General features: G+C 26.4%; 1 protein-coding gene across 2 annotated transcripts in view; it reads right to left on the reverse strand.

Annotated features, from left to right (window-relative positions):
• Positions 1-27,788, reverse strand: part of LOC107438763 (sodium leak channel non-selective protein na) — a 55,288-nt gene that overhangs the window by 8,790 nt on the left and 18,710 nt on the right. Inside the window, exons 15-36 of one of the 2 annotated variants that reach the window (XM_043044762.2) lie at positions 27,109-27,183; positions 25,248-25,379; positions 22,574-22,767; positions 21,924-22,031; positions 20,854-21,018; positions 19,535-19,714; positions 19,329-19,449; positions 17,480-17,611; positions 15,657-15,824; positions 14,078-14,182; positions 13,896-13,999; positions 11,955-12,075; positions 11,771-11,869; positions 10,331-10,531; positions 10,166-10,240; positions 8,663-8,782; positions 8,035-8,103; positions 4,805-4,953; positions 3,116-3,209; positions 2,780-2,909; positions 1,540-1,655; positions 50-97 (exon numbers count right to left, since the gene is read on the reverse strand). In XM_043044762.2, the coding sequence (XP_042900696.1) occupies positions 50-97; positions 1,540-1,655; positions 2,780-2,909; positions 3,116-3,209; positions 4,805-4,953; positions 8,035-8,103; positions 8,663-8,782; positions 10,166-10,240; positions 10,331-10,531; positions 11,771-11,869; positions 11,955-12,075; positions 13,896-13,999; positions 14,078-14,182; positions 15,657-15,824; positions 17,480-17,611; positions 19,329-19,449; positions 19,535-19,714; positions 20,854-21,018; positions 21,924-22,031; positions 22,574-22,767; positions 25,248-25,379; positions 27,109-27,183 (2,706 nt within the window). Of the gene's footprint in view, positions 1-37; positions 98-1,539; positions 1,656-2,779; positions 2,910-3,115; positions 3,210-4,804; positions 4,954-8,034; positions 8,104-8,662; positions 8,783-10,165; positions 10,241-10,330; positions 10,532-11,770; positions 11,870-11,954; positions 12,076-13,895; positions 14,000-14,077; positions 14,183-15,656; positions 15,825-17,479; positions 17,612-19,328; positions 19,450-19,534; positions 19,715-20,853; positions 21,019-21,923; positions 22,032-22,573; positions 22,768-25,247; positions 25,380-27,108; positions 27,184-27,788 lie in introns of both variants that reach the window. The other variant, XM_043044761.2, reaches the window with a different exon arrangement.

A 27,788-nucleotide genomic window follows, 5' to 3' on the forward strand; every position in this document is an offset into this window, starting at 1 on the left:
CACACCTACATCGATTATTTTACCAAGTGCAATCTACCTTAAGGTTTACCTTGAGCAATTGAAGCAGAAATTTTACTCTTTTAACTGGAATAAGACCCTAAATAAAAGAGAAAATTTATAGCATAGCCGTTGCAAAAATTAAAAAAACAAAATATAGTTAAAACCAAATTAATTTTTGTTCGATCATAAACAAGCAACTATAATTTCATCTTGTGTATTTCAAATGACACGTTACATGTAATCCATAGCTCAAATTTCAGATTTGTTTAACCTTAAGTATCTATGATAGTATACATAAGCTAATAGTTTTTTTAAAAAAAATATGAGTTGAAATTTAGGAACAAAGAGATAAAATAAATTTTTTGAAAGGCATAATAATAATAATTTTAAAATTTTGTAATAATATAATTATGATGATGATTACGATTATGTTACAGTTAAAGCAATAATGATTGGTAAATTTAGTTTGTGAGATTACCAAGATTTTGAGATTAAAGCCTAAAGAGTTTTTAATGCTTTTTAACAGGCTAATACTGAAACCAACCCATCATAATCGGCTGGAGCTCAGAGTTATGCAACGCGTGTTGATCAACTATTTCATAATTATGTAATAAAATCAAACCGCAAATAAGAACATTAACTTAATTACCATTAATTGAAATTAAATTAATTTAAGATATTTTTAATATTTATTTGTTATTGTAGGATGAATTAGAATGTCATTTAGAGTTACATAAAATTTTTGGTTCCACATTTTGTATTACAAAAACATTTATAAAGCTTTGATTACCAGAAGTCGATTGTAGTTTTGTGAAATCTCATATGAAATTTTTTGGTTTAGCAAATTTGCTAATTTTCTGAACTAGTTATCAGTAAGCGGAATTAACAATGCCTAAAACTAACAATTATTATGCATGCATTTATTATTAAATAAATAAGTTAACTTTTTTAGTGTTTCTTTAACTTAAGTGTAAGTTCTTGCAACAAGATTTTATAACTCAAGGCAGTTAAAAAAAAACGACCATAGCAAAACTTCTATAATAACTTAATTTTTAGTATTGAACCTAATTACTGTACTTTTAACTACAAAATCATATAATTACAGATAAATCATAATAGTTGCCCCTTTGTTTTAACCAACTAGGATTGGTTAGGTTTAGTTTAAGCTGGTTAAACATAAAAGCGTTAAAAATCCAGACTTTGGTAATCCCAACCTCGGGTGGTTATACCTAAGTTTGTCTTCTTTATCTGTAGCATACACATTAATAAAAAATACATCTATCGAAAATTGCTCATATCATTATTAAATGTCAAAACTTAATTACAATATTACAGTTTAATGATACAAATCTGAGAACAATTATTGATGTAAATTTGCAAAGCACAAATATAGAAACATAGCCAAGCATCTAAGTAGACTTCTTAAAAGCTATGGTAGGAACTTATTTTTAACACACAGCACTATGCTATTTGATATCATCACAACAAAAATACATAAAAAAATCTTCCAAAACATAAGTACGTCTTAAATAAACTTACTCTTTGTTGAGTATCAACCATATTCCAAGTGTTTTGAAAATTGCGGATATCGGCATAGCTAAGAAGAGCATCTTCTTCATTTGAATAAAATAATGAAAAATTCTCCATAATAATAGCTGAAAGAAAACAAATCGCAAATTAATGATATTTGAATTAAAATTATGTACTCAAACTAAGAAATAATTCTAAAAATAAAAAATTCTGGAAGAGTAATTTAGTGAATTACTTAATGTAATTTTTAAATCAATTTGAATATAACTTTTAATTTAATACTGTTAATTAAATAAAATTGGAAACATTCGTAAGTTCCAAAATTCAAACGTTTTGTTGAGATAAAATGGCAGTTATAGAATTTGTATCATTCTTTTATTGGACTTGCTTCATTAACACTTTCACTGCCAATCCTGCAAGAGGAAACAAATCCTGACAGTTTGCGTCGATAAAACAGACCAAGTGGTAGCAAGATGCATATTATCATTCTACTATTTTATTCAGAAAATATCATATTTTCAACAACAATAACACGTCTATTGAAAGAAACTTAATGTTAATTTTAAAAATGGTTGCCAAAATAAGAATATTTGACATTATCAATTACCTCTTTTCAGTCATAGATACAGATGACCACTTGTAAGCGGCTCACAGTCAACGTGTTTAGTAAACGTTTTTCTGCAATGACTCCTAAGGTCATCAAACTTTAGTTCATGACTTTTTGGTAGGGATTGCAAACAAAAATTGCAGTTGTGTTTTGTTTAAAGTTAAATATCATGTCAAATACTGTAAACAGGAACTAATTGTTCCTACATAAAATATTAATAATGACTGTTAAAATAATCTAACGATTTCAGTATTAGGTGCAAAGTTAGATTCCGATTATAAGTTTTTCACTATATTTTTCTGGAACTAAGAAAGAAATTATGAATAACTGCAGAATTAATACCCTATTATCTTGATAAAATAATCATCAAAATCATAAATTAATAGATATAAAATAAAATAAGTAATTTTTCATCTTTTGAAACCACTTAAAAATTGCTTCTATCTCAAATAGAATTAGGGCTATAAAATTTTATTTAAAAAAAAAACACGTTAAAATAGGTAATTTTAAACATATCTTTGTTAGAAACTAAATTAAGTTGAATTAACTCGTTAATATGAAAAACTGATATTTATTTTCCAGATGAATATAAAATCAAAATATTTCAGGACAACATCTTATTTGTTTCAAATTTAAACTTACCAACTAAAAGATTTAGAACGATATATGTTATTATTACATAAAATGAACAAAAATAAATGAGGCTTCCAGTGAAGTTTCCACAGTCAGTTTCCCAGTAATTTTCACCAAGAGTACAATATGGAGGACTTAACTAAAGAAAAAAAAGACATAGTCACAAATCTTAGTGTTTGCTATATTTAAATATAAACAATGTTTTTGTACACTTTACATATTTGTAAACATGTATGAGGTAATAAGAGCTCAAAAAATAGGAATAACTTTTTTTGAAATAAAAATTAAAAATTCTAGATTTTTTAAAATGGCATATGTTTTTAAAATATATTAAAAAGAACTTACCATGCAATCATGCATAATCTTATTCCAATCTTCACCAGTTACAATTCGAAACAACATAGCTATTCCACTAGGAACAGTTTGAAAATTTGCTTGCCTACAAAAAAATATTATTTTTTATCTAATCTTACATTGTATAATTAATTCAGCAATGTTTAATTATTGTAGCATTAGTGTTAAAGATTTTTAAATATATATATATACAGGCCCTGGCTAAATTATTAGATGCACTATAAGATTCAATGTAAAATCTTAATTATCAGATATTACTATACAGCATTATTGTTTTTACGCGAGTGAAACCGGTTTGCACTTCTTTACTTTCGTGTATTTTAAATTAGACAATATGTAATACAGTACGGAATCCGTTATCCGGAATTCAAAAAACCGGAAAACCAAAAAACCGGAACGAAATTCGATACATTTTCCCGCCATTTAAAAAAAAAAATTTTTTTTCCTCATAAAATTTTAGGATTTTTCTTTCTTTTTTGAAAGATGTTCACCTTGCAATTATTTTGGAAATAATCATTAGTGTATTACTTCAACGTTTTTTCTTCTTTTTAAGATTATTACCAAATATTTTTTTTTTAGTTGGGTTTAAACAATAAAAAAAACTTCTTTTTGTAGCGATTCAGAAAACCGGAAAAATCAGTTATCCGGAATAGCGATGGTCCCGATCGTTCCGGATAATCGGTTCCCTACTGTATAAATTCGATGATTGGATAAATGAGATGATATATTATGAAAATATACAATATTTATTATATCAGTTATTATATTACTATAACATACTATTCTATAATAATTAGATCAAATTATTAGACGCTTTAAATTTTTTTAATAATTACATAATTTGCACGAATTTATATGCAATACTTTTATATTAAACATGCATGTGATGGGTTTTTATTCAGGGGATTTTTTATATATTTCCTATTTTTATTTATTTTTAACGTTTATTGCATTACAATGTTAACCAATTGATACATGAACATAAACAAGTGCAAACCGGTTTCAGCCGGGTAAAAACAATAGCGCTGTATAGTACCACTTGATAATTAAGATTTTACATAGAATCTTATAGTGTGTCTAATAATTTGGCCGCGGACTGTATTGGAACATTACTATTTTTGCACATCAAATCAAATATTATTTTAAGGCAGTGCATGGTAGTATTTAAGGGAGTAAAAGTTTCAAACCTTGCTAGTATTTTATTTTTGTAATCCTTAAAACGGTTTTAATGGTGTAATATCTATGCATCTAAAGATATAAATATTGATATTTCACTCAATATTTTCAGAATGTTAGAATAAGTGTAATTTACTCTGATAGCAAGTTTTTGTCAAATTAATATATTTTTTTCCTACAAAAGGGAAAAACTTTTTTTTTAAAGATTTTTTTCCATGTAATTAAAACTGTTAATTTTCTTACTCATTTGATTACGGGGGTTCAAACCCCATTAACCTCCCCCTTAACTACATCACTAGAGTATGCATGATTTTACTTCAGATCAAAAGAAGGAAGTTACTAAATTTTATATTAAGAGAACAAGAAACTGAGCACTTGTTATAAATATATCACATATAATTTTCTTAATGCATAATAATTACATGCAAATCAATTTAAAATTGATGCTTTTTCAAATAGTAATAATGACATTAATTCAAATCAAATACATCTTTCGTTACAAACCTTCCAATATTTTCTCCAAATTTAACAGTACCAAACAGTAGAACTCCCGTCAATGCGTAAAATAAAATTAATAGAAACATTCCCATGATAATGAAGAAACTTTTATACACAGATACCACAACGGTGAGCATTAGCATCTTCAGAGTGGCCTGTAACAAAAAATTGAACATAAATAATCAAGTTATTCCTTGTTTACCCACTTCATTATCAAATTTTGAATGCCAGTTATTCATATATATATATAAAAAAACAGTAATGAAGTTATTAAGAATGTTAAAAAATATGGACTAACTTTTAAAATTAAAAACTGCTGGCAACATAGCCAAACTACAAGCAAACTATAAAAATTTAAATTAATGTAGAAAAACAATAGCTAAAGTTTTAAATACCTAATGTAAATAAGAAGTAAACATTTAAATTAATATTAACATAACACCTACCCATATAATGGGCCTAATATAAAATTAGACCTAATTGTAAATAGCAATTTAAGAAAAATGTATTACGTCATTTAAGAGAAGTATATCAGAACAAAAAATAAAGGTAACCCTTTGGTGCAGATGGGAGTGTCCCTGTCTGTTATACATATTTCTTTCTGACACTCTAATTACAAGCAATATATATATATATATGTTGGTTACTCTCAAAAAATATAATGGTTCATGCTGGAATTATTGATAATTACCATCAAAGGAAAACCATCAAAAAGTTTGACTAGGATATATATATATATATGTATATATACATACAGTCAGACCTCGATATAAGGTCAAACTAAGGGACGTCGCAAAAGTGACCTTATAAGCAGGGCGACCTTTTAACCGATTCATTAGCAGTTCGTAACTAAGCACGTAAATAGTACACATTAAGACCTTTTAAGAATGTTAATACAAACGAAAACGATCAGCCGTAAATTAAATGTTTAGGTCAATAAATTTTAACAGAATTAGTTAAGAATTAAAGAATGTTAGATTAAAAAGAAAATTAATTTACAATAAAGCTGTTTACAAATTTCCTCAAAGTCCACATGCATACATTACATCTTACCTTATTTAAAATAATCATTTATGCAGGTCTGTCTTGCTTTTGGTTTCATTTTTTGAACAATGTTTTCTAGATTTTGTAACTTCTCAAAATGTTACTCAGCTCCCTCATGATTTGTAAAAAAATTTTGCATCACATTTATTGCATTGGAGGTTTCCACATGGGTTACAGCTACAGTGTCAGGATCACTGTCATTGTCCTCACTGTCCACAACTTGTGAAACAATTTCAGAAATTGTAGCTTGTTCGCTGGCTGCAACATTTTCCTAGAACTCGAAAGAGGTAATTGCCTTGTAAGGAAGTTAAATAGGCTCTTGTTAGAAAAGAGCTTCCCTCGCTTTAGATAAAAATGACCTTATAAGCGATAACGATTTTTAAAACTTGACCATATATCCAATATTTTGAAACAAAGAATTCCTATTCAGTGAGCCGGGACTTTGAAAAAGTGACCTTATATGCGGGGTGACCTTATATGCGGATGACCTTATATCGAGGTCTGACTGTATATATATATTAATTATGAAAAAACAGTCTAACAGTTGCTAAAAAATCTGTTACACAGTCAACCCCGCTCAAAGGAATACCATTGGTTCCAGCCAACACTATTCAATTAATGGAATCTAATGCGTAGTACAGTGCTTTGTTTTGTAAATATACTCATTTTTATGATCAATAAACAATTATAATTTAAACTGTATTAGTATTATAAAATATAAATGTCATTTAAAGTTGTATAAAAATAAATCAATGCTAATGAAAAAATAATACAGGTACTATAATATTTATTTGTTTTGAAAAAAATCTATATTTGAAGACTGTTTTTTTAACCTTTCCTCAATTTATCAAAATTCGATTTTCCCTTTCTTTTATTACCTACTAAGACTTTCATGACTTGCGTATTCTTTTTAGATACTTTCAGAATTATTTTTTATTTACTTTGCTTTTATTATCAAAAGTTGAGAAATTCCAAATTAAATTATTTTAATTATTATTATAATTAAAATTATAATAATAATCATTTTAATTTAATATTTTAATTTGGGAATTTTTTTTTATCTTAATTTGGGAATTTTGAAATTCATTTCTCCCACAACTTCCACTTTTTTTTCTTTTTCAATTATTACAAATCATTCTTTTTCATGCTCATCTTGTATTCACAGGAGTAAGCAATGATTATTCTACCTTAGAGAAAGACACACTGTACACTAGGTGTGTTAGGTTTTTGAAACTTTTTCTTATCAAAGCTAATAGCACACCAGGGCACCAGGAGGGGTTGACCATAAGTCTTCTCTGAAAAAAAAATCAGTCCATACCTTTTTGCATTCTAAATGATGTGTGAGTGAAGTAAGTAAAGAGGGGTAAAACCCCCATCATTCACTCCAATGTATAACTGCCAGCAAGATTTGACTAATTCTTAAACTATACTCCTAACACCTGCTCAGAGCAACAAATGAACAGGAAGCCTTTATCGAAAATGACCACCTATTGAACTCTTATCTTCTGAAGAGAAAATTTCATTTTAGCAGGTGAAACATTTCTTAAAAATAAACAGATTTTTTCATTTCAGTACCTCTTTTTTATGCAACTAAGCAAAAAATATCCATTTAAATGAGGAAATTTAAAATGAGTTTTTCTAAAAATTTTTATTCCTATAAGCGGGTTAAACGATAATTAATATGCAAGTAAGTGGGGACAACTGTATTATCGAAATTATATTTGTACTAAAATATAAAAAAAGTAGTTTGAAAAAACCTTTTTTTCCCCTTTTATATTCAAAACTTTTTCAGTTGATTTTGTAAATTAAAGAATTTTCAATGATGGATAACTGTTTCTCTTAGATCTCAATAGCTGCAATTAAGTGCAAATTTGAAAAATTATTGTTTGGAAGTGAGCGGAGTTTGAAAAATTTTACCTTTAAAAGAAGAAAAAGCTGTTCATGCTGTATTTCATAACTATAAACTATTAAAATGCTAAATACAATAGTTTTAACTTATTTTGACCTAAATTAGTACAGAATAATAAAAACAGTATGAAAAATATGCTTTATAAAATTCTGCAAAGCATTAGTGAATTTCAACATGCATCTTTTATAATATAACTATAATGAATTAAGCTTTTATTAGTCAACAAAAAAAATACTGAAATACTTAAAAAAAAAAACTTTTATTAAGACGAACTGAAACTTACATGCTTTCCAGTAATTGTAAAAAATCGCAGGATGACAACTGTATAACCAATTGAATTGCTCGTATTATTCTGAAATAAAACAATAAATATGTAATATTATATTTTTCAAATTTCAGTAGAAAGTCTTGTGCAAGTTGATTTTACAGTAAATTAGCATTTTTTATTTACATAATTTGTCAAATTAAGAGAATTTCAAGCTTTTGTCTTATAAAGCTATAGCAAATTCAATAAAAAAAATTTCAGTTTTGCAAAGCTGAAAGATAATAAAATATATGTCTAATTTTTCTACCAATTTTTAAATCAAAAATTGCGTCTCAATATTAAGATAATTGTTTCATCCTTATGAGGTTTTTTTTTTAAAAATTAAAGTTGTTGTTTTTACCTAGAAAAAAAACATAAGAAAAGAATATTAAAAATTTGATTTTTTTAAAAAATTTTTGTGGTTGTTTATGATTATTTTAATTTTTATACAAATTAAAAGTAATTTTAACCATTGCTAAAAAAAAAGCTCAAACAGAAATCAGATACTAGGTATGAGTATTAAATAAAAACATATAACGCACTGAAACAACATAAACAAACTTGAAACATTTACCAATTTAAATAAAAATAATGAAATTTTTTTTACCATTAGCATGAAATGAGTAGCAACCCAAATCACGCCAACTACTGTCACGAAAAGGTCATATCTATTTCTCCTGCTCTGCCAGTAGCCCCTCGGCGTAAATGCTATTGCTTTCATAATTACCTAAGGAAAATATCAATTTTTAATCCTTTTAACATAGCCAAGGAAAATCTATTATAACATTTAAAATTATCAATATTCTTCAAAAGGTCAAAATGATTTTTAGAAACATATTTGTTAAAAATATGCCTCTTATTGGCACATTTATGTAGATAATAGGATAACAGTTATGTTACAGGTTTATTTTGCTAAACTCTGCTAACAACGTTATTTTTAAGTTGGAATATTTCGTTTTAGTAATTATATTACATTTATTTTGCAATATATTTCCTTATCATTTCAGTGCAATTATCAAAGTCTAAAGAGCTGTTGCTATGATGGAAATTACCCATGTAAAATCATCTATGCCTTGATTTTAAAATAAATAAAAGCATCAGTTTTTATTAAAAAGAAAGAATCAAAACAGAATTTAAATAGATCTCAAAGTAGGGCTTTATAATGTATTTCATGGTATATCCTAGCAGCTAAAAAACATTAAATGACACGCAAAAAGATGAACTAAAAAAATTTTGAAAAATGAACTTAGTTGCCAACCCAATACAGAAAGGATATAAAAAAACTGATTTTGGTTTTTAAAGGAGGGCCAAAAGAAAAGAACTTAAGTTCTTTATCGTTTTACCTTTTAGCTTAAGGTTTCAAACAAAATGAGTAAAACAGTTGCCACTACCCACAGTGAGAATTCTATTATTTGACTATTTATTGAAGAATAAAAATAAAGCCTAAAGAAGATGGATTAAAATTATTTTAAATTGCATTGAGATATAAAATTAAATGGACATTTATATATTTATGGCAAACCATGCTGCAAATAAATTATCAATTAAAGAAAGGAAAACTATTTTTAAAATTTGATATTTCTGCATAAATAAGCTTGCATGAAAAATGAAGTTACAGGTTATTTTTATAAAGGGAAGGCTTAAAGAATTAAAATTTTAATTTAAGAATTTAATAAAATTAAAATCTGGGAATATGTAACCCTTATAATGAGCAACAATCTTTTTAATAATTACTCTTTTTCCATACTATTTATAAGATTTTTTAATATTTAAATCATGTAATTAGTAATTATTGGTTGTTTTTTTATTCAACTTTTTTTTTGTATTTAACCATAATTAAAAGATTTTACTTAAATATTTCCTATTAATTTTAAAAAAATGATTGAGCGAGAATACTACTTTCCTTTCTCCTTATTTAAAGTTGAAGAGAGAAACAGAAATCGCAAACTCATTTACTATTTTTTAAAAGAAGTAAATTAAAAGGATAAATCAACAATACGTAAACTTAAACGATTGAACGATATGCAAACTCATTCATCAGAATTGCAAAATCATTGGCTCAAAAAATTAATATTAAATAAATAAAAGAGATTTAGAAAAATTTTCCAACTTCTATTGTAAAAAGCAAAGTAAATGCAGCAGAAACAGTGGCTAGAGGTATCGTATGATGTTCATCCGCTTCCCACTGAAAAAAGAAAATGATCTTGCTCATGTTCTATTTAAAAACACAAGAAACACATTTAAAAAAAAAGTGTTTAAAAACACTATAACTTACACTAACACACAGAAGACTGCTATTTGTAAGTACTAAAACAGCAATGAAACGCTTAAAATAAATATTTTGGGTAATATCATATATAAAAGCTCTGAATTTATATCTGTCAGGTCTTGGTGGCAGATGAAGAGGTTGAGCTATTTTTAATCTCTTTTTCAAGTCACACCATCGTCTCTGATCAACAGTGAGTAACGCAGTACCCTAAAGCAGTAAAAGGGCAAATTTTTATAATATAATTGCAATTGATATACAAATATTATAATAAATAATTCCTATACTTAAACGTTAATTTATACTTATTATTATATTAATGATATTTATATGAAGTATGGCATGTCAGGGTCTGATTACAACAATAAACACAGTCAATGTTTCAAAGCAAAGGGAGGTTTGTGCTATGTATGAATGAAGCAAAACAATGTGACTAAAGTACAAAAAAAGGCACAGAAATAGACATATACTACAGTTTCAACTTGATAAACAAGGATCTTCTTCAGTACCCAAACAGAAATGCTTGACTCACATGCAACAATGGTTTGCAACTTATTACAATTCATTTCAGTTGTTGTTCCTATGATGAGTAATTGAAGTTTATGCAAGAGTTCCAGCTAAGAAAAATAGCACTGGCCCGGATTCTAATCCCGGCAATGACTGGCTGACATAAAATACCCTCAGTTGAAACTTAACTCATTGGTAGACAGATCATGGGTTAGAGTTCCCTTGTCATCAGACTAACCGTGGGATGCTTTTGTGGTTTTCAATTCTATATAATGCAAATGTGGGTTAGTATCATCAAAAAGTCCTCCATGAAAGCAAATTTCTCCCTACTCATCTAAGAGTTCCCTAGTCTTTGGATTGGGTTCAAAATTACAAGGCTACAGAATTGAACATTGGTCCTCAGAAACTCTAAAATTGAGCCGGCTGTTCAACGAAGGTTATAAAATATTTTTAAAAAATGTCATTACAATGTTTAGACATAGAAGGAGATGGAAGTAGCATTTTTACTCAAAAATATAGAATAATTTTTAAGGCTATTAGTTGTAAGCTGCATATTTTAAAAGCATGAGTTTTACAAAAACTATGTGGTTACAAACCCAGATTTTATTGACATACAAATTACTCCATAAAAAAACAAAATTTTTTGTGTTTTACAGACCTTGCATTCCTTAACGGTCAAATGTTTGAACTGTCCTTTGCAAGAAAAGCTAAAACGTGAATGGTGAATCGATTTTTGACTGAAATTGTTTGCTTTTTTATTAAAACTTAGATAATGCTTGTCTTAAGTTATGACTTAATTCCTAAGACCCACTACAGTATTATTGCTAACATCAGTTAACTTCAAAATTAATAATAATAAGCAGAAAAATAATCGTTAAAGCCTTTGACATCATAAAAACGAAAGTAAAAATTTTTGAAAGAAATGTAAATGGATTATTTTACCTTGTTCTCACTGTAATTTGCAATCACCACTCCCACAAACAGTGTTAGACCGATCATACAACCAAGAAATACAAAAATGTGTATGTAGATAGCATGTGCCTATTAAACAAATACATCAAAAATATAAATGTGCAAAATAAAATGCAACAGAAAATTCGAAAATATATAAGAAATTTTAATTTACTGTTCCAAGTCGTTGCAATAAGACATCTCGAATATCTAACCATCCTTTAAATGAAAGAACTTCAAATAATGCCAGCATTGCATTTCCTATATTATCAAAATTAAATCTTCGAGGATTAGCCCTAAAAAAGAGAAATACATCTTAAACAGCATGTTTTTAACAATAAATAATAAAGAAAAATAATTAATCAACTATTTACATAAAACTGGAAACTTTTCTTATCTTGCATCCCCTATATTTTTTAATATAAAAATTCCAGAACAGGAAGAGAGGCTTTACTGGAACTGAATCTAGTGTCATCAGTTGCAATAAATGCTAAAAACCTTTTTTGATGCATTTATTATTTTTAATAAACAGATTAAAAATAATATACTGTAGAAGACCTGTTTGCACTATGAACTGAAATTCTCCTTAAATCACATTAATTTTTGGGTGTAAATAATGAAAATTACATTATGAAACTTCTGTAACTAGGCAAGAACAATTTAATTTTTACATTATTGTTTAAGAGGTTATAATTTTAAAAGCTAAGACAACTAAAATTAATAAATTTGCTTTTATTAGTTATAAATAATAAATACTGAAGCATATTTTCTATTGTTTTTAAGCGTTTGTTTCATAAAATTATTTTAAAGCATTTTATAAAAAAAACTAATATAACTGCCTTGATTAGTACATAAGTTTAAAGATATATGAAATGATCTATATGACACAAAATTTGTTGTTGTTGATGACAATAAATAATTTGATCCCTTAATAATATCAGTTAATTCGTAAAACATAATCTGTACAATAAATATTAAGAATGTTAAATTGAACAAATCAATTGTTCGAAAATTGTCAAATCTATTGCTTCGAAAAATTAATTACAAATAAATATAAACTAGAACAGTTTGAACAACAGAAAAGATTTTTGAACAACGTGGACAAAGCTTTAAAATTTAATCAAAAGGTAAAATAGAAAAAAAAGAAGAAGAAAAAACAGACAACAGGAGGAGAATATAAGCTGAAACTCTTTTGGTCAGACTAGTTTAAATAAGCAAAACAGCACTGTTACAGGTTCAAAACAAATGGCTTAATATCAACCTTCAGCTTCAAAGATGCAAATCTCTTTTGATAAAAATAACTTAAATTTTCTTCAATTAAAAATAAAGAATATATCAAGACCACAAATTTAGTATAAATATAATAGCAGTGTACCGAGTACCAAATCAATTAATTCGGCAGGAATTTTTAAAATTGATTAATTAATAAAATTCGGCTGTTCCGCAAAACACTAACTATTATCTGTTCAGCTACCGAAAAATTTAATAACAACATTAGATTTTGATGAAAATTCCTTTTGAATATTAAACGGTAATAATTTAATTGTGTTTCAAATAACCCTTACCGAGTACCAAATAAATTAATTCGGTTGGAGTTTAATTTATTAATTAAAAATTTCGGCTGCTTTGGAAAACACTAACTATTCTCTGTTCAGCTACAGAAAAATTTATTTTCAACAACATTAGATTTAAATGAAAATTCCTTTTGATTATTTAACAGTAATAACTTCATTGAGTTTCAAATAATCTTATCAAGTATCAAATAAATTAATTCGGCTGGAATTTTATGAATTAATTAAAAAATTTGGCTGGTTCGTAAAACACTAACTATTCCATGTTCAGCTACCGAAAAATTTATTTTCATTAACATTAGATTTTTAATGAATATTCCTTTTAAATATTTAACGGTATTATCTTCATTAAGTTTCAAATAACCTTAGGGCTCATTTTAACTTCATTATGTGAAAAATCATGCACACATTTTATGATGATAATATTTAGTTGCTATGTTACTGGAAAAAGCAACTAATAAGTAAACATTGAAACAAATACATACATAAGCAAATAAAACAGAATGGTTTAAATATGTTAGTTAAAAAATTAGAAAAAAAATTACCAAACTCTGGGGACAAGCATTGCAGGATATGATTTATTTTCACCTGGCTGTAGTTTCATTTTGGTGATGAATATCTTTCTTATAAACACTCCAACACATTTTTCCTATATAATTAAGAGTCAAACACTTAATGTTTAAACTTGTGCAGTGAATTTTTTCGTAATGTGAAAAATATTTCTTACTCGTTCTTTTATATCAGGGTCATTGCATCTAGTCAGTCGCCCGCCAAACATATGAACACCATAACAAGCAAAGACAAACATCAAAACAATAAGCAAGACAGATACCTAAAATATTAATAAATAAGATAATTAGACAATAATAATCAGATAATAATAATATAGCAATTAGATTAAATAAGATAATTAGAATGGTTTAGATACTTCGATATAATAGATAATTAAATTGGTTTTTAAAAAATTAGACAATGGATTGATCTTCAATAATTAAATATTCATCAAATAAACTGACAAGTTTTTTGGATGTAAAGCTATAACATCTTAAAAGATAGTAATCATTTAATTTCATCATTTATCACTCATTTACATTTTAGTGAAAAATTAAAATTATCTTTCATAAGCTATACTGATTTGTTTGATAGAAATAAAAAAAATAAGCATGTATTTAATACCCAGTCAATATACACATTAAATGATTAGCTACAAAATAACACAGATTTAAATTAAGTTATATTGTTTATTCATATCTCGACCCGCCCTATTCAAGGCCACACGAGAGTAGAACATACATTCTTCATGCAAAACATACATAAAACACAAAAATAAATTAAGTTATATAAGGTTAGTAGGCCATTCAATGGCATTTTTATTTAACAATTATACCTTAAATTTTTTAAAAACAAACAATTCAATCATACAAACAAATGCCATACATGCTTAATGATCCTCAACAAAATGACAACAAATTTAATAAATATAACCATAATTGCCATATTACCATAATTACCATAATGTTTATTAATAATCTAATCAATTAATGTAATAATCTAATCAATGTTTATTAATGATATTTTTATTTTTATTGATATGGCGTCTAAACATCAAAACTTAGATTATTTGAAAAATATGAAGAAAAAAAAAAAGAGTAGGATTCAAACCTAACACACAGAATTTATTTTGAAAAACACTTATTTTTCAANTTAACAATTATATCTTAAATTTCTTAAAAACAAACAATTCAATCATACAAACAAATGCCATACATGCTTAATAATCCTCAACAAAATGACGACAAATTTAATAAATATTACCATAATGTTTATTAATAATCTAATCAATTAATGTAATAATCTAATCAATGTTCATTAATGATATTTTTATTTTTATTGATATGGCGTCTAAACATCAAAACTTTGATTATTTGAAAAATATGAAGAAAAAAAAAAGAGTAGGATTCAAACCTAACACACAGAATTTATTTTGAAAAACACTTATTTTTCAATTTAATTTACTAAATTGTCTATCAAATTGTAGTGTATTTACCACTACAAAAATACAATTCCTATTCACTAGCATATAAGACATGTTAACTTGATTCCATGCTGGTGTAATTTTTCCTAGATGAATGTTGACATTGTCGATAACTACCATCCCCACACAAATAAAAGAAAGATTTTCTTACAAATCTTGATATAAGGAAATATAGAATTTAATTAGCTAAAGAATTAAAAAAAAACACAGTAAGTAAATTTAGATAAACATCAATGTACAATTAAATCATTGAAAGGAACAAAATACGTACCAAAAGAATTTCTTTGAAACCACGACAAAGTTCATAGACCACTTTGCGCATATGAGGAACAAGGCTGAAAATACGTAATGGACGTACACACCTCAAAATCATTAGAACTTGGGCTCCAGATTGGGATGGAACTTTTTGCGGCATCCAACACAGAAATACTAAACTGATCTAAATTACAAATCTTAGTAAAATAATTTTATTTCAAACCATAAAAAATAAATCAATATTTAAAGAACTGAGTTTTGAAGGGAAAAAAAAACTAATATTTAGACAAATTTTTTAAAATTTATTATCATATTATTTCTTATAAAAAGATATGAATATTAAACTTAATGTACTTCTGTTATAAAAACTATCAGTCGATATTTTCCTTAACTTTCAAAAAAGTTTCAAGACATATTTAAATTTATAATATACTTTAGAATCAAGATTTATCATTTACATTTTCTTCCAGCTTTTTTAAAATCTTTAAATAAAGACAATGAAACAAATACTGTATAAAAAAAATGCATATTCAAAATCAATGAATATTTTTGTCTAGCAATTTGCAGGATTAAATTATATTAGTCAGGAGTTAAGAATACCTAAGCGCAATAGTCATTACATAAATATATTAATAATACAAACATGCAAGCTTTCGTGCAAATAAACTTAAAAATGCTGTAATAGCTATTTAAAATGACTACCTTCAAATTCTTTTTACTACTCACAAGTAAAGAAACCAAAATTATTCTAGCCTCTATTAATAAGCATTAAGAAATAAACAATCAAGTGACTTTATTTCAAAAGAAAGTTTGTTAATACAATGAATGAATTAAACACATTTAATAATCACATTGTTTTCACGTTTCAAAGAAACCATAACAAAGCATATTATATATATTGTATTGTAATGAAAAAAATTATTATTTTGAAGAATTAATATAACAAAATCTGCTCTTACACAACATAAAACGTCTTTCATTATTCTTAATTTATTGAAATTTTTTTATAAGGATTCACTTTTTACATTAGAATTTAATAAGTTGAAAATTTTTACAAATGATCTCTTTAATGATGCAGATATTTTAAAGCTGGCACAAAAATTTAGAATCATGTATCCAAAAACCAGCCTTTTAAAATAAAATAACGCAGTACCAATCAATAGATATGAAAGAAACTTAAGCATAATTTAAAAATTTGCTATTGCAACTCATATACATAAAAAAAGCAAATAAATAACTTTTTCAGTTTATTTTTATTTAAAGAAGTATGTAATTAGTCTTAAGTTAATCTTTAAAAATGTTTAATAAGGGATTATAAATATAAATCAATTCAGCAACTTAAAAAACAAAGCAAAATAATATACAAAGCAATGCAATTTACCATAAAAAGCACACAACCTGATGTACCACTTTAAAGCCATAACTCATGCAGGAGATCTAGTCTTGACTACAGAATTTCACAAAAACTATGACATAAAATACAAAATTTAAATTTAGAATTACAGATTTTAAATAAAGAAAAAATGCGAACTAATTAAACATAATTCAGTAGTTCACATTCATTAGTAAATTGATATTTGAAAACTTTGCAGTAAATTATTATGTTAAAACTAGTTTAGACAATATATCGTTTAAAAACAAGTTTATAAAATTACAAGTTTAAGAAATTTATAACAAAATCTTAATTATTATTTAGATTATCTTATCTTAATTAATCTTATTTAGATAGTTTTAAAACTTAACCAAAAATAAGTATTTTTTTAACTCAATTTAATAAAATTTTGCTACATTAGAAACATTTAATATAAAAATATGCAGCAAAACTTCAGAAAATCTTACAGCAAAAATAAAGAAATCCATAACTCCAGCGGCATCTTTAATTAATGCTTTTGGTGTGAAAAATAAACCATCAGCCAAAGTTTTAAGAATAATTTCCAGGCTCATAGCTGTCACAAAGACATACTCAGCAATCTAAAAAAAAACATTAATAACTAGGCATACTCAGATATTTAAATCATGTTAACAGTAACATTTTAAAAATATAATAAATAGATAAATTTAAAAGGAAACATGGGAATCTTTAATGGTAGTTTCATCAATTAATATTTTTAACTAGGTATACTCAGGTACTTAAATTATGTTAACAATAACGTTAAAAAAAATTATAATAAAACATGGAAATTCTTAGGGTATTCATTAATTAAAATTTATAACTAAGCGTTCTCATGTATAATTAAATCATGCTAAAAGTAATTTTTAGAAGAAAAAAAAGTACGGAAACATGGAATGGCGGTTTCATTAATTAATATTTATAAATAGGCATACTCAAATAATTAGATCATGTTAACAGTAGTATCTAAAAAAAATTATAAGAAACAATGGAAATCTTTAATGGTGGTTTCATTAATCAATATTTGTAACTAAGCATATTGAGATATTTAAAACATGTTGACAGTAACAACTAGAAAAAATATTATAAGAAAACATGGAAATCTTTAAGGCGGTTTCATTAATTGATATGTATAACTAGGCAGAATCAGATATTTAAATAATGTTAACAGTAATGTTTAGAAAAAAATAAGAAAATATGGATATCTTTAATAGTGGTTTCATTAATTAATATTTATAACTAGGTATTCTCAGATATTTAAATCACATTAACAGTAACATTTAGAAAAAAATAAGTAAATTTATAAAAAAAAAACGTTAAAATATTTAATGGTAGTTTTGATAAATATTGATTCGAAAATTATATCAATCTTAGATACATTTTTACTTTTATTTTGACTTACTAGAAGATTTAAAATCAAATAAAAAACTCGATAATTAGATTTTTCTTGGTATTTAAAGTGAAAACTTGAGGAATAATCAAAACATAAATTAACTTGGCTCCTTCTAAATAAAATTAAAAAAAAAATTTTTTTTAAAATTTAATTCATAAATGAAATTTTTTTTTAAAAATTTCATCAGGTCTTTTTGATAAATTATTTTCTAACCCTGTATAAGGCTATACCAAAATCATAAATTTTTGTTGATGCAAATCTATTTCCCACTGTGGTCATCTGTTGAAAACTTAAGGGAAAAAAAATGAAGAAGGCTTTGTTTAGATAAATGTGGGTATCAGTAAAGGTTGGCATGGGAAGAGAGGCTGAAATCAGGGAGCTGTTTTCCCAAAAATATTTTAACAATAATAGAGAAAAAGGGCCTTATAAAGAGTTAAATAACTGTATTTAATAAACAGCTTAAATTTTTCTTTAATTGCCTTGTAAAATTTCTATGGAGTAATTTAGAGTATTTTATAATAGTTTTTGCACACAAATATTGGTTAAAAATTTTCATAAGCAGAATGCTTGAAATATTTTATTTAACAAGTAAAACACTTTTAGCAATTAGTCAATTAGAAATTGCTGCTTGACCAGTTTACTGTGAGTTTTTATTTTGTTTGAAATTTCTCTTCTGATTTGATTTTATGTATTTCTTCCTGGACTTTTACGAAACCTTCGGGGTAGCAAGAGAGCTAATTTTGACATTTGCCAGCTCTCTCATTAGAAAAGGTTTTGTTCTATGGCTTCCAGAGCTGGTACCCCCATATTTTTATTTTTATTATTATTATTTATATTTTTATTTCCGTTGTTTCTTTCTTTATTGCTTCAATCATCAAATGACATAAATTTTAAAAATGCTGCACCTGCAATACAGCTGTATTCATGACTCTTCTTTGAGGCGTCTCGAACATCATCGAAATGCAACACAGCGTTGTAATCCAAATCATAAACCAGTCTAAATAAGTGACTAGGCCTAATAAATTACTGCAAAAAAAAATTTATGATCATAAGAAACTTGTTTATAAATAAAAGTCATAAGTGTTTTCACCAAAAAAATAAAGATATTTACTGAAAAGTTTTATATTTGATTTTTCTTTCCTTGCCAGTTACAGGATCCCGGATTTGAGGGTCATAACGAGCCCAAACAATTGTTTGGCAAAGTTTACGAAATTTACTTTCACGGGCAACCATAAAGAGAGGAGTATCGAAATATGGGTGGTTTTCTCTTAAATCTTCTTCCCTTTGATTTCTGAAACAAAAAATGGTGAATGGTAATTAAGCAAATAATCAAGGAATAAATAGATAGCACATAAAAAGCAGCTAATGACCAGAAAAAATCTTAATGTGCATGTTATTATATTATAAATGATATTTATATTAGAATCTAACAAATAATAACAATGCTTGAACATTCATTAAAATTTGAAATTATTAAATTAATGAAATATTCCCTTTAACTAGAACATATTTATTAACTCAATACAATACAAAATAAAAACATGAAACTTACAAACACAGAAGAAAGAAATTGAATGAGTTACTTTTGGATTGCCAGATCTATGTCTGTGACTACAGTAATGAGTTTATATATAATAAATTACAATAATAACAAAAAAACACACAAACACACATAAAATGAAACACAAAAGAGTTAAGAAAATACAAATATAATTCCAAGTTTGGAAGGTGGACATTGAAACTAATAAGTGCAAGTTATTTTTTCTCTTATAAATTTTAAAACATTATCAGACAAAAAGAATTTTATGCAAAAAAAGTTCCAATAATTAAGATTTATGGGTATTTAAATTCTGTCTCTCAGTTTACTCTGTCTCAACAATTAATTGAAATATTATGTTTTTGTAGCAATGTGCTACAGAGTAATGGAAAAGTAGGTAATGAAATGAGCACAAATATAGTTAAAAGGCATACAGCTTTAATAACATGAATAAGCATTATCATTAATGAGAAGGCATATTAAGTGTTGTGCAAGTTGACCTTTTATCGAATTCCTTAATTCAGAATAAAAAATAAAAACTTCTTCCTACAAAAAAATTTTCTAGGCAAAATTATCAGTTTTTAAACTATCAATCGAAACTTGAAAATGCATATAAAAAGTTCTACAAAATCAGCAATTATTTTAAATTGAATATTGCTTTGGATTTAATATGTCACTAGGTAACTTACATTTTTTTAATCATTTCTTAATTAAAAGCATACATATAAGTAAAAATATGCATTTATTTTTTTCAATTTCTATATACATTTGCACTTTTAGTAGTACTCTAACCTAATTCAGTTTCTTAAGACATTTTGGGCTGAGATAGACAAAACAAGAGGTTTTTGTCAAAGAATATTTTCTTCAATAAAATAGAGAAACAATTAACAAACCTTTTCATTTCAGCTTGCTGTCTTTTCTGTTGTAACAATTTTATATCAAAATCATGAGGACTTCTTGAAGTTGTAGGATTTATAGCTGTACCTTCCCCATTTTCACGCAAGTGATCATAAGTTTGCTTGATTTTTATTGAACCTCTCATAGATCGCCGCATACTCCTTGAGAACATATAATTTTAAACAATAAAAATTATCAAACATTGGGAAAGCAAAGTAGCAAAAATAAACAAATACACATAATAATTCCTGATATATTTTTTAACAATTTTAATTATTCAACAAATTTATTTTGAAAAGCAAAAAAATGCTATGATTAATAAATTTTTCAAACTCATAACTCTTTTTATTACAAAAATGAAAAAAGCATTTAGTCAACAATATGAAACTAATTTCTACAAAATTTTGAAAAAGCTTCCTTCAATCAGCTACATCTTATCTTTTGAATTACAGTATAAAAAAAAATCTTAGTTTTGATTCAAGTAATATAATAGAAAATTTATTATTGCTATTATTATTTTTTTAGAGGAGTAGTACTCACTGACCCGAATTTCAATTCTTAAAAGTATTTTATTAGTAAAAAGTCAGTACTTTAATAAATTTAAATAATTATAACGATATGTGGCTATTTATTTCACAAAGAAACTAATAAAAACTATGTATGCAGAAGGGAACACAATATTTCTCTAAAAATATATTTATCTTTTTAAAATTAAGTATCAATAAATAATCACAAGTCAAACAATAATAATAAAAATTCACAATTTATTAACATTTTAGCATATTTCTCCTTAACAACAAAAACAATATAAACAACATTATAAGCTCAATCTAAGTTAATCATTTTATTGGTCTCTTTAGGTTCTTTACCAAGAACTAAAATTTTTATAGAACCACAAACAAAATAAGCATGACAAATTTTAGCATTGTACTTAAAATTTGCTTACAATGGAATGATGGTATTAGACAACATAGAACATAGTCAAAATCATTACTAATTGCTATTAATATTTCAGCATATTTCTCAGCTTAAATTGTTAAAGATATTATAGAAAAAAATATTATACCTCCGATCTAAACGAATAGTTTTTTGACTAGCGGCTTGTTTAGGTCCTTTGCCAAGAACTGGAATTTGTCCAGAATCACCAACAAGTAAACGCTGATTATTTGAATCACTAAAGTAATAATAAAAAATAAAGGACATTAATTTATTAAAACAGTTAAAAATAAAAAACAAAATTAAATCATTTATATTAATATACAAATACCATGAGGATCTATATTAGTAAGAATGAAAATTCTGTATCGAGGGAAACACAACAGTCAAAAGTAATTTAAATATGTGAAACAAAGTCCTAAATAATTAAGTAGTTGTAAAAAAACTTTACTAAAATTTATTTTGTCAGATTAAAATATCTAATTTACAAAATAAAAGGAGAAGAGATTACTAGAGAGCTTTTGGGTTACAGAACTTGTACTTACCAGAATACAGTCAACATCTTGAAAGAATTTATAAGTAAATAATTGACATTTTTACAATAAACAAACACTAGACCAAACTTTAAAACTAATTATCTTAAAGCAAAAGCATAACACCGTGAAACATTAATCAATATAAGATTTTGAAAACAACACCACAAATATACATTTCATGAAATTGCACAATTTTTTTTTTAAATTTCTGTGAACACGTGATTAATATTAAATTTATACTCACATAACTATGTTTGTCACACTAGCTTTACGTAGGATATTAGTAGTATTTCTGACTTTATAGGGAGATGCCATTAATTTTAAAGGTTTTGTTTTGCGAAAAGTAACTAAAGTATCTTCATTTTCACTCAGTTTTTTCATCGTTGGAGATTCTTCAGGCTGATCATCAACAAACTGACGCATAAAGCTTTCTCTTACCTAAAAAAGTAAATTTAAATTTTTACTACCTAAACATAAAATGCAGTTAAATCATCAATATTTAAGGCATATATGAACAAAACTCAGCTCCCAGGTGGGGGTGACCTGTCAAGTGCTTTGTTTCAACCTGCAGAACATTTAAGAACCATACTCTTAAAACAGTAAATATAATCAGTTCTTATTAACAAGAGAGTGAAAGTGCTGTTCCTGCAGCTAGATTTTAAAATGAATGAACAAATCTGATAATATTAACACATAATGATTAAATAACTAAATACTCATCATTATTGAGTAATTGAGTATTAATAATTATTTATACTCAATTATTCAATAGTAGTTTTTGCCCAGCAGAAACACAGTTTTTGCCCAGCAGTAACAAAGTTTTTGCCCAGCAGTAACAGCAGTAGCAAAAACTACTGCCGGGACGCAGATCTCTTAAAGGAAGGGAGAAGAACTCCTGTGGGTGAAGATGTTTCTTTTTCTGAAGGTTGATAAATTTTATGACATTAAAAAAATGAATAGCTGCTTTAACAGCCTTGCTATTTTGATGAAAAAGTAACAAAGAGAAAGCAAAAACTCACTTGGAAATGGAATTGATTAAGCTTGATGACCCCCAAATCATACTCCTAACACCCACATCAAGTCAAATTTTAAAGAAGTAAAGCTAAGTAAATTTTATAGAACATATTTCGTCTTTTGCCAATGAACATAAAACCAACATTTAAGAGCATTTAAAAAAATGATTTGCACATATGAAAGCACAAGAACAGCTTTTTCCCATGATGAAAACTAATAACTCAAGCTCTTCATTAACATCTGCTGATTGTAAATAAAAACTTCATAAGTATGATATTATTCCGATTAATATAATTTAGGCATTATACTTTATTAATGTATGATAAAAATAAACTATCATTGTTATTTTTTTCTTAACTACTCATTATCTATGCCTTGTGACTTCTTTAATACCCTTACATTCAGCCAGCAACTTTTTAAATATAAATATATGAGAAGGATGCGAAAGAATATGAGAAATTTATAATATGTTAACAGTGTTTTTGTATAGCTTTCATGTAGTTTCTCTATTTATGTAGTTTTTTCTCTAAATTACAGATAAAGAGGCATAATGCAGTGTTGATAAAAAAATAAATAAATCACGATCTATAAACAGGGTTTCCACTCCATTTTAGAAACAAAATTCTCTGACTTTTGCAGGTTTTTCAAGAAAATTTTAACAGAATTCTAAATTACAATTTGCAATGCGTAACAAATTTCATCAGAAATAGAACATCTTTTATTCAATATGCAGCGAAACTTATGTTTTGATAGAATATATATCAATTATTACATTTTGTAAATTTCACTAGGGTAACTAGTTTGACTAGAAGATTTTATATAATTTAGATTTTTTATTTAATTAGAACTACAAAATTTATACGAAAAAAAGAGAATATATTAAACAAAATTTAGAAAAATTTAAAAGCTTGATGCATCTTAGTTTATTAGTAGAGTCATATCAGTCATATAGTCATCCATCATAGATACTCCTTAGTGATTAAGAATGGAAATTACTTTATATAAAATGCTTAACTTTTAAAAGTATAGAACAATGATCATTAAAACTGCAAAAATGGTTTCATTTAAGAAGAAACTTGAAAGAAGATATTGATAAACGAAGAGTATTTTTCATAAATTAGTATTTTTATTAAAACCAATGACAAATTTATTTATTTTGAGCCTCATTGGCCAACTTATTGGTAGCACAAATTTTGAAATTGCTTGTTTTTCAAGTTTTAACTAAAAAATACATTACTCACTGACTTTTGCTTTCGAATTCAAATTACCTGAGGATTCTAGGCTTCCCAGACCACAATTAAAATACATTCACAAAACCATTAAATAAAGTCAGAAGAATTGTGGACGCTAAATTAAATACAGTACAGAACCCGTTATCCGGAAATCAGAAAACCGGAAAACCAAAAAACCGGAACAAAATTCGATAATTTTCCCGCCATTTAAAAATTTTTTTTTTTTTTTCCTCATAAAGTTTCAGGGTTTTTCCTTCTTTTTTGAAACATGTTTACCTTACCATCATTTTGGAAATAATCATTAGTGTATTACTTCACCGTTTTTTTTTCTTTTTAAGATTATTTCCAAATAATTTTTTTTTTTAGTTGGGTTTAACAATAAAAAAAACGGCTTCTTGCAGAGATTCAGAAAACCGGAAAAATCAGTTATCTGGAATAGCGATGGTCCTGATCGTTCCGGATAATTGGTTCCTTACTGTAACATACAAAACCAATAAAATATTGATAGAAATCACTGATAGCAAGTTATATGTTATAAAGCATAGCAAAAATAAAATTAATTTAAAAAATAAATTTTTTACAAAATAAGAATATTTATATTATAATATTTTCATAATATATAAAGATTTATATTTGTATTAAATATTAACTAAAATATGATTTTTTACTTACTTTCGGTACAATAAACTCAGATGGTACTTTGTTTAAGCGACTCATTTGGGGGCTATCAGGAAAACGTTCAAATAAAAGCAATCTTAAGGGCAATCCTTCCTTTATACCAGCACTCTGCTCTCTGGCTTTTAGCTATTTCAGAATAGAAAATAAATTAATAGAAATATATAGTTATATTCAATATATTCTGAAAATAGGAATTAATTACTAAACACTTATAAATATTGGTTATAATTAGGGCTGCAGGTCTGTCGCGGCGCGAATTTCTGCGATGATTTCCGCGAAATTGTCATCTTTTTTTCTAAAATCCGCAAATTTCTCAATATGTCTTGACTTCCGCGAAAATTGCTTAAAATTTGATTTTTTTTCATTATTTATTTATAATTTTTATTAAACAGAATTTTTTATTTTCCTGAACCTTAAATTGAACATGTAAAATTGATTAGATATTTAGGGGAGTGAATCAATAGCAAAATGACATGAAAATAGTTCAGAGATAATCAATATCTTGTCAAGTAAGGTGGTCTTTCTACACTTAGGGAGGGTAATTACCTTCCTGAAGTCAGTAAGAGTACAAAAGAAATTGGAATCACAAAAGAAGGAAAATGTTATAAATCAAATCTTTGACAGAAAAGTTGTTATACATGCTATTGCACTGGGCAATGAAATTTCTACTGCCTTTCTACATATCCAGTTAATTTTTCCTAGGCGGCTCCTTGTGATTTCCTAAATATGGATTAGCTTCATCCCTACGAAGGGGGGTGGGGACTAGTAGTTAGTAGGGACTTGTAACTAGTTGCTTGAATGTAGAATGTTTGAGTTTTCACAGCAATTACTTCTTAAAAGCAACCGTCAAGGAATTGCGCGTTGGTGAAGGAAAATTGGTCGAGCTTTGGAAATCAAAGACCGAACCCTCCAAAATTGGCAATTCGAAGTTTGTCGGTGCCTAAAAACAGCATTGACACAGAAAGATCGTTTTCTAAATATAAAAATGTATTAAGTGATGAAAGACGAAGCACAAATGAGAATAATCTGATAATGTACAATACTTTGTACAAAAATTCTGTTCATTTAAATAAAAATATTAATATTGCTTGAAATTCAAAGAAATTCTTTTGTTGTGCATTTTTACGCTTTTTTTATTATTTGCGCGATTTCTGTCTTTTGCATCATTTATGTAATACATTTTTTTATGTTCAGAATTTGTGTAATTTTCAAAATTTCCGGCGAATTTGGGGTCTTTTTTCCCGCGACAAATTTGCAGCCCTTGTTATAATAGTGAGAAAAAAAATTTCTTGGTAAAAATTTTATCAGATTATTTCGATCAGTCTTCAATCACTATAATGTATTTTCTTCTTTTTTTGTAAAAATATCAGATTATTTAGATCAGTCTTTAATCATCTTGATAAGGGCCTCAGAAATATAATCATGTTTAAAGATTTTTATATACCTTCTCAATAGAGATCAGGCTATTGAGAAATTGTATATTTATAAAAAAAATCATTAAATGATTTCTTCCTCCATTATACAATTAAACATTAAAAGTTATAGGACTATTTTTGAATAAAATAAAACAAAGCAATTAACAAGCTAAGCCTTTATAAATTATATTTTCAATATGCTGAATGTATCAAATTTATAAAGCACAAAAAAATAACACTTTCAAAATAACAATTTACACATTTTCATAAAAAATTTGGCAATGCATGTCTCAAAATAATTAATTCCAAAGATTATTTTTACGTAATGCATCCTTTAGACTAAAATAAATATCCTATGTCTAAAGTACCTATAAATTGATTAATCTATTTTATGATTTCAGTTTATTTAAAAATAAAATAAACATCAATATTTTTCTAACCTGTTTTACTTTCTTTATATCTTCATCTAATTCTAGATTATCCAAGATAACAGCAACGAAAAGACTCAGCACAATCTACAGTAAAAGAAGTCAAATTCCTTGAGAACATAATTTCATGTTACTTTTATACATTTAACATACAGGGAGGTGGTCATAAGATAACTTTAACTATATATGAACCCATAAAAGATTATCAACTTAACAAATCGAAATTAAATTTCAGATACTGTTATTTAAATGTATGGACACAAAGCATGACGATTTGAAATAATCGAGTTCTCCTGTTTACAGCTAGAGAGAATGAATTTCAGATTTTTAGAGCGACAGCCCTTACTTTTTTTTTTCTATACAAGTGCAATCCTCAAAATAGAGAACATAAAATAAGGTTGAAAAACAGTAATTCTAGAAGAGATGAAGTGAGCAGGTAGCAGCATACAAACTACTGTTCCTTCTACTTTCTACCCATTGTTTTCAGAGAGCAGAATCCTCGATGCTTTGGAAAGATATAAAAAAATTTCATTTATTTTCGTCTAGTGCTGCCATTTTTTGGCTAAAAATATAGTTTCACCCCTTAATATTTCAGAGTATGGTCTCTTGAGATTATAATGATTTACAGCAATTAAGTTCTTACAGTTAACAGTGAATAAATTTCAGAATTTTTGAATGAAAACCTCAATTTT

This window comes from Parasteatoda tepidariorum, chromosome 2, assembly GCF_043381705.1.
Source record: "Parasteatoda tepidariorum isolate YZ-2023 chromosome 2, CAS_Ptep_4.0, whole genome shotgun sequence".
Lineage (NCBI taxonomy): Eukaryota > Metazoa > Arthropoda > Arachnida > Araneae > Theridiidae > Parasteatoda > Parasteatoda tepidariorum.